The sequence below is a fragment of the Lepus europaeus genome, chromosome 21 (assembly GCF_033115175.1).
Source record: "Lepus europaeus isolate LE1 chromosome 21, mLepTim1.pri, whole genome shotgun sequence".
NCBI classification, from domain to species: domain Eukaryota; kingdom Metazoa; phylum Chordata; class Mammalia; order Lagomorpha; family Leporidae; genus Lepus; species Lepus europaeus.
The window spans coordinates 23,931,218-23,938,355 of record NC_084847.1 but is presented as its reverse complement, the minus strand read 5'-3'; the positions used below and the strand labels follow the sequence as shown (position 1 = coordinate 23,938,355).

General features: G+C 47.7%; 1 protein-coding gene across 1 annotated transcript; it reads right to left on the bottom strand.

Annotated features, from left to right (window-relative positions):
* Window positions 1–2,001: 2,001 nt before the first annotated feature.
* On the bottom strand, window positions 2,002–3,885 carry LOC133750461 (serine/threonine-protein kinase MARK2-like). The gene has a single exon (XM_062180063.1). The coding sequence runs from the start codon at window positions 3,883–3,885 to the stop codon at window positions 2,002–2,004; it is 1,884 nt and encodes a 627-aa protein (XP_062036047.1).
* Between the last annotated feature and the right edge of the window lie 3,253 nt (window positions 3,886–7,138).

The window sequence follows — 7,138 nt, the reverse complement described above, 5'->3', positions numbered from 1 at the left end:
GAAGGCAACAGATTTTGGCTCCAGTTCTTGGGCCTCTGTCAACTATGTGGGAGACCTAGATGGAGCGCAGGGCTCCTGGCTTTATCCTGGCCTGCCTTCACTGTTGTGGCCATCTGGGGAGTGAGGCAGAGCTCTCTCTCAGTCACGGTGTCTTTCAAATACATGAGTACATACATAATAAAAGAATTGAAGACAGGGTCTCAAGGAGTAATTTGTACCCATGTTCACAGCAGCATTATTCACATTACCCCAATATGCCAACAACCCATGGGACCATCAAAAGAAAGTGAGTGTGGGAAAACAATGTGGTCCAACTGAACCACGGAGTATTATTCAGCCTTTTAAAGGCAGGATATTTTGACACTTGCTACTGCAGGCATGAACCCTGAGGACTGGATAATACAAGGCAGCCACAGAAAGACAAACACCAAGGGCAGGCAGGTAAGATGCCTGTGTACCCTGTCAGAGTTACTGGGTTTCACTCTCAGCTCTGGCTCCTGACTCCAACTTTCTTCTGTTGCAGACAGGGAAGTAGCAGCTGATGTTTCATAAGATTGGGTTCATTCCATGCACATGAGAGGCCTGAATTGAGTTCCCAGCTCCTGGCTTCAGCCCAGTCCAGTACTTGGCATTACAGGCCTGCAAGGAGTGAACCAGCTGATGGGAGCTCTGCCTGTCTCTCTGCCTCTCAAAGAGCAAATACAATGAAATTTTAAAGAGAGCAAATACTGCATAATGCTTGAGACAGAGTTGTCCTATTCATTGAGACAGGAGTAGACCTGGGGGTGCCAGAGGCTGGGGAGGGGGATGGGGAGTGTTTCATGTGGAGGAGAGGAGTGGTGGTGATGTGAATGCTCTTCATGCCACTACTGCATATTTAAAAAGGGTTAAAATAGTAACATTTGTGCTTTGTATTATTAGCATAATTTAAAAGGTAAAAGAATCCCCCCAATATCTATCAATGTAGACCAAAGTTACTCAATTTGACTATAGCTGTCAATACTAGGCTGGACTTGACAGTGACCCCAGACATCACATACCTCAGTGGGCCACTGGGGCCAGCAGCTGCCAATCATCCCCCAAGCAGCCAGCGGCCCCTGCACACATCCCAAAACAGGATGGGGGACTATTTGAGTATAACCTGAGAGTCCAGTGCATTCATGCTAGAAGGAAGGCTTATCTTCCACACGTACCTGGGGATGGATGCATCCAAGCAGGGTTTCCCTGAGCAAGCACATGGCTGGATTTGTCATCCCAGAAACTCCATCCCAAACATCCAGTAACTAACTGTCACAAGGACTTTTCAGAGCCTTCTCCCCAACTTTTTTAGTGGTAACCAGGGCTCAGAATATGGGAGTTACTTGCCCTGTGCTGCACACACCTTGTAGACGTGAAGGCAGGGTTTGTACAGCTCTTGGAAGTCCCAGGGCCTGGTCTCTTTGTTCCTTTTTCTACTTTTTATAGATCGGGGAGATGTTTATGCATACAGTTCTGTAAGTTCTGCTGAATGCACACAGTGTGGCTCTGTCCTCAGAATCCAAATAGAGAAAGGCACCTGAGGCTGGCACTGTGCCCCAGTATGTTATGCCTCTTATAAAGGAGCTTCTATAGTAAGTCCTTATAAATAGATGCATTCCCTACAGCGTTTCAATGTCAGGTGTCTGTTTTTCTGATGGCTAGCAAATGGTCATGGATGCTAACCAATAAAAGTGTTATTCTGCTGACTACTTGAACCATGTGACAACCGAGAAATGTACTGACCTGACACTGAAATGAGGTTTTGCTCACCTGATCAGCTGCTAAGCACATGAGACACAGGACCTGGTGGTGTGGTCTGGTCTGACGCCTGATCCTAGTTCCTCCTATGAGACCCATTGCCTTCACTCCCTGCCTGTTATTTCTTACTGCCTCCCCACAATCCTTCCTCCCAGACAGGGATCATAACTTCCTCTTGGGCATTTCCAGTGCATGAAGCTATGGGGCCACCTTTCTCCTCTGAATTCAGAGGTCTTCCTCTGGGTCTGGCAGGATACAGCACACCCGCAGAAGGCAGTTCAGGATCCTCCTGCAGACCCCCCGGCGGCCCTTGCTCTTGGCAGCTTTAATAGGCGAGGTCCCCGCCTCCTCATCCTGTTGGTTTTCTGGGAGGCTCTCATTCTCTGCCACTCCCTGGGAACAGCTCCTGTCTGCTAAGTAGCCCTCACTGCTGCTGGAGCTGAGAGTGGATATGGAGGACACAGGGCTGTTGTACCTGAGGACTGGCCACGGAATGTAGGTCTTCCTCCTTATCCCAGGTTGGGGACCATCTGTCCTCTCAGCCTCACTGCTGGTGACGCTGATAGTGGCTATGGAGGACAAGGAGCTGTTGTAGCTGAGGACTGGCCCAAGAATGTAGGTCCTCCTCCTTATGACAGGGTGGGGACTATCTGACCTGCAGGTCTCACTGTTGCTGGTGCTGAGAGTGGACACAGAGGACACAGCGCTGTTGTACCTGAGGACTGGGTGAGGAGTGTGGATCATCATCATGCCAGGTGGGGAACCGTCCATCCTGCAGGCTCCATGGCAGGCATTTAGCCCTGACGACTGGTCACCTTCGGGCAGCACTAGGGACATGACGCTGGCTTGGAGACTGGGTGTCAGGGAGGCTGCTTTATGGCTCAGCTGAAAGCCCAGCTCCACCAGGTAGTTTTGGGCCTCAGCATCCTCCGGAGGTGCTAGAAGCTCCACTTCAGTGAGCTCAGGTCTTCCTGCTCCACTGAAGCCCTCTTGGGATTTCCCCCAGCTCAGAGCAGGGCACCAGCAGCCATCCTCCTCCTCACGGCCCAGCTGGAAGAGGCCTGAGAGGTACTTTGGACCTTCAGTAACATGTGAAGGACCTGGGAGCCCCATGTACATTTCACTTACTTCTCCTCTGAGGGAAGCCTTTAGCTGGGCTTGTCCCCACAGGGGGCCGTCCTGTTCTCTGAGGCCCTCCTGAGAGCTCAGGCTCTCCACACTTCCACTGAGGTCCTCGTCCTCGGTTGAACTCAGAGAGTGTTCGGCTGCGTCTTCACTCAGTTTGGGCCCTTTCTGCTCCATGCGGAGCCACTTGTGGCCCATAGCATCTGCCACCGTGGGCCTCTCAGCAGGGTCACAGGTCATCAGCCAGTCCAGCAGCTGCTCCAGTTCTCCGCTTATAGAGGAGGGGATTACGTAAGAGCCAGCCAGGATGGCTTCCTTCAGGCACACAAAGCTCTCTCCTTCAAAGGGCAGCCACCCTTTCACCATGGTGTATAGGAGCACACCCAGGCTCCACACGTCGGCCTTATATCCATCGAATTCTTTTCCTAAGAATTCTTCTGGGGCACAGTATTCAAGGCTGCCACACAATGAATTGAGTTGTTGGCCTTCAGTCAGCCTCTTGCTTAAGCCAAAGTCAATTAGTTTAATGCACATGTTTCTGTCCACAAGGAGATTTTCTAATTTTATATCTCTGTGGACAATGTGCTGCTTATGGCAGTACTCCATAGCTTCTAGGGTCTGACTGAAATACCAACACGCTTCTTGTTCCTGAAGGTGGCCACGCACTGCCACTAACTTTCCAAGGTCTCCCACGCTAATATACTCCATGAACAGGTAGGCTTTTTCTGCAGTGTAGTCTACCTGCATTAGTTTCACGATGTGAGGGTGATGCAGAGAATTCATAATCTCTGCTTCTACCCTTGCCTGTGGGGACTCGGAGGAATCCCCGTGCCCTCTGGCAATGATCTTCACAGCCAACATGGTCCCACTCTCCATATGGCGGGCCAGCTTCACCCTGCTGAAGCTGCCCTTGCCAAGGGTTCTGAGGACCTCATATCCCCGGAACACCTCTTCCTCTGTGTGGGAGGATCTGTCACCACTCATTGTTGGGATATCTTTGTATCTAGTGTACTGGGATTAACACTGGCTAGTCTCCTACAGCACCTACGGTGACCTGGCAATCCAATGAGAAAGAAACAAAGGAATAAGTCAATATGCTAATACTACTAACAGGTAACACTACATTTACTATACTACAGACTAATTCTATTCACTATACGCATATTACTAATATAAGAAAAAGAGAAGAAAATATATTTAAATTAAATACACAAGGATAAAAAGAAAAAAAATTGAGTTGGGGAGAAAACTAACAATAAAAAATTTGGCAGTTTAATGCCAGGAGTTCCTTGGGTATTTGGAGGGTAAAGGCTGCATACTTTCATAAAAACAATACTTCAGCATGTGGTTTAGGTTGCCAAGAGACCTCAGAAACATGCCTTAAATTCTTACCTATTGCCCTCAGGATGAAAGTGGCACCTAAGGCTGTTTAACTAAAATGCTCCATAAAAAGGTCGTCTTCACCTCTGACATTCTCTTTGACTCAGGGATACAGGATCAGATAACAGTTTATTATTAATCCTTTTCCTGTACAAGAGGCTAATGGACTGTGGTAATAAACTTCTCACAGTGCCAGGTCCCAAAAGTCATGAACAGCCTGTCCCCAGGAGACCAAGGCATAAGAGACACTTGGAGCAAAGACTCTTCCTCTGATCCACAGCAGCCTAAATGAAAGGGATCCTACCAGGTGCTCCTCAGCACTCCTACTGAAGTCAAATTCGGGGCATCCCAAGCTGGGTACATTTGTCAAGGGTCTCAGTTCTACCTCTTTAGTCTTCGCAGGTGCACACAGAGAACAAGTCTGCTCACTCTTGTGAATGCATCGATGATCTCGAATACATCTTCAAAGGGCAAAAGGGTGAGTAAAATCTTTGCTTTTATCATATTGAACCTGCTACACTTAATGGCACACATGTTTTACCTATCTTTTATTCTCTCAGGAGGCTCTGTTGTGAGGAAAACTCCATAGTTCTTGTAGTATGATAGTAGGAGGTCCTGCTAGGCCATAGAAAACTATTTAAAAATCTGTTTATTGTGTGGGCCAAACTAGAGCCTACACTTCAGGCCAGATTGAATGGCAATTGCTTGAGTCCATGGGTGCTCTAAGACAGTCATGGACAACTAGCTAGCCATAAAATGCATACTGGCAAAACCAGGAGCATGTGCAGCGATTAATGGAATCTGTGGCATCTACTCTTAACAGTTGTATATTCACTGAAAAGGATCCTACCAGTCTTTATGCCTATGCTAGATGGTTTTATAATCTGGGCAAAGACAATCTATCAATGCCCATGTTTTGGGAAACAGTGGAATATACTCCTCCTATCTTGAAGGGGATTCAACTTGCAATTTATCTTTTTTCCACTTATGTTCATCCTGATTGACAAACTTTTCTGTTTCCAAATTCGACAGCTTCTCAAAATGATGATGACCATGCGGGGCAACAGCGATTGGCCGTGACAGATGAAAATTTCCCAGCTCATGAGATGGATCGATTAGATGAGATAAGGAGAGGTTTCCGAACCCTGGATAGGTAGGGACAACGCCCCTGGCCAGCAGGAAGTAGCTACAGAAGACGGATCATCATCCTTCAGCACCCCCTTAAGATGAAGGGTCGGAAATCTCTGCGGGGGGATGAGATGGGATAAGGCAGGTAGCTAGCTTAGGGCCACAGAGCTGGAAGTCCCAAGTCCCAAGCCCTCGCCCCATGTAATTCTATCCTACTTGCCCAATGAACTGCCCCTTACTGGGGCATGTTTCCTTCTGGGTGGGGCATGTACCATGTGAATAGCCACCACACTTCTACCTGAAAAGCAGCCAGCACTGGAAGAAGTGTGTCCTGCTCTTGGGAGATGGATGCTGAGGTGCTCTCTCTCCACTTCTCCTCTCACATCCGTTTTCTCCTTCTGGCCAACTCCTCACCCACACTCATGTTTCCTTGCTTTATCACCCCTTAAATAAATGTTATCGTTTTGTGTACTGTACATGTTTCTGTGCTTCAAATGCTTCTCTCAGTAGAAGGCAAGGATCTGGAATAAAATTAGACTCCACTTCAGGGTTAAGGTTCTGTTTACAACAGAAGGATCCCATATCAGAGGGCCAGTTCAGGTCCTGGCTACTCCACTTTCTATGCAGTTCCCTATTTAAGCACACTCTGAGAAGGTAGCAGGTGATGGCCAAAGAGCTTGGGCCCCTACCATGTGGGAAAGACAGATGGAATTCTGGGATCTTGGCTTCATCTTGGCCAAGCTTCAGCCATTGTGTCTATGTGGGGAGTGAACTAGTGAATGGAAAATGTGTTTGTGTGTTTGTGTGTGTGTTAGAGAGAGAGAGAGAGAGAGAGAGAGAGAGACTCTGCCTTTCATATAAAGAACAACAAACATTTTTAGAAAACAGATTGTACCAGGAGGTGGGGATCAGCGTTGGCTATCTAAGAGCCTGCCTTCACAATTCAGGCCATGAATGAACCTAGAATGTTCTGTGTGGCACCTGAAACATGTAAACCATAGAAGCAGGAACAAACTCTATGAACAAGGTGCCCTCCAATAGGTTTTCTACCTAATTTAATGGGAGGAGTGAGGCTCAGTGGTGAAGTGAGTTGACATCGATAAGATGCTACTACCAGGGGAGCAAAATTGAGAATCTGGGCCCTTCTCACTCTAAACACAGGCTTTTTCCTTTGCATTTCCCTTTTCTGATTCTCATTAGAGTGGTGTAAGAGACAAACTTGAGGGTGGGCATTTGGCTTAGAGGTTAAGATGCTCCTTGGGACTTCCATGTCCTATATTGAAGTCCTTGGATTGAATCCTGGCTCTGCCTCCAACCCTAGGTTCCTGCTAGTGCACACCCCAGCAAGCAGCAGATGATGGCTCAACAACGTGGGAGACCAAGATGGAGTTCCAGGCTCCTGGGTGTTGCCTGCCATGGCCTGGCTCTTACAGGCATTGGAGATTGAGCCAGCAGTTGGAAAATATCTATGTCTCTCTTTCTTATAGTAATAATAATGATAAATGAATAACATAATAAAAAGCCTAAACCCTGACACTGAGCAGGTGTTGGCAAAAGTTCATTCCAAGAATTTCAGCAAACAGTACAGATACAGGCAATTGCACCTATGCTTACATTGTCATCTCTTCTCAAAACTGGCCTGGAGGCATCTGGGAAATGTCCCAGCTCAGTTAGTGGAGGAAATGAGCACCCAGTTGAGCCTGGAAAAGCCAGCTGGGTGGTTAAAGTG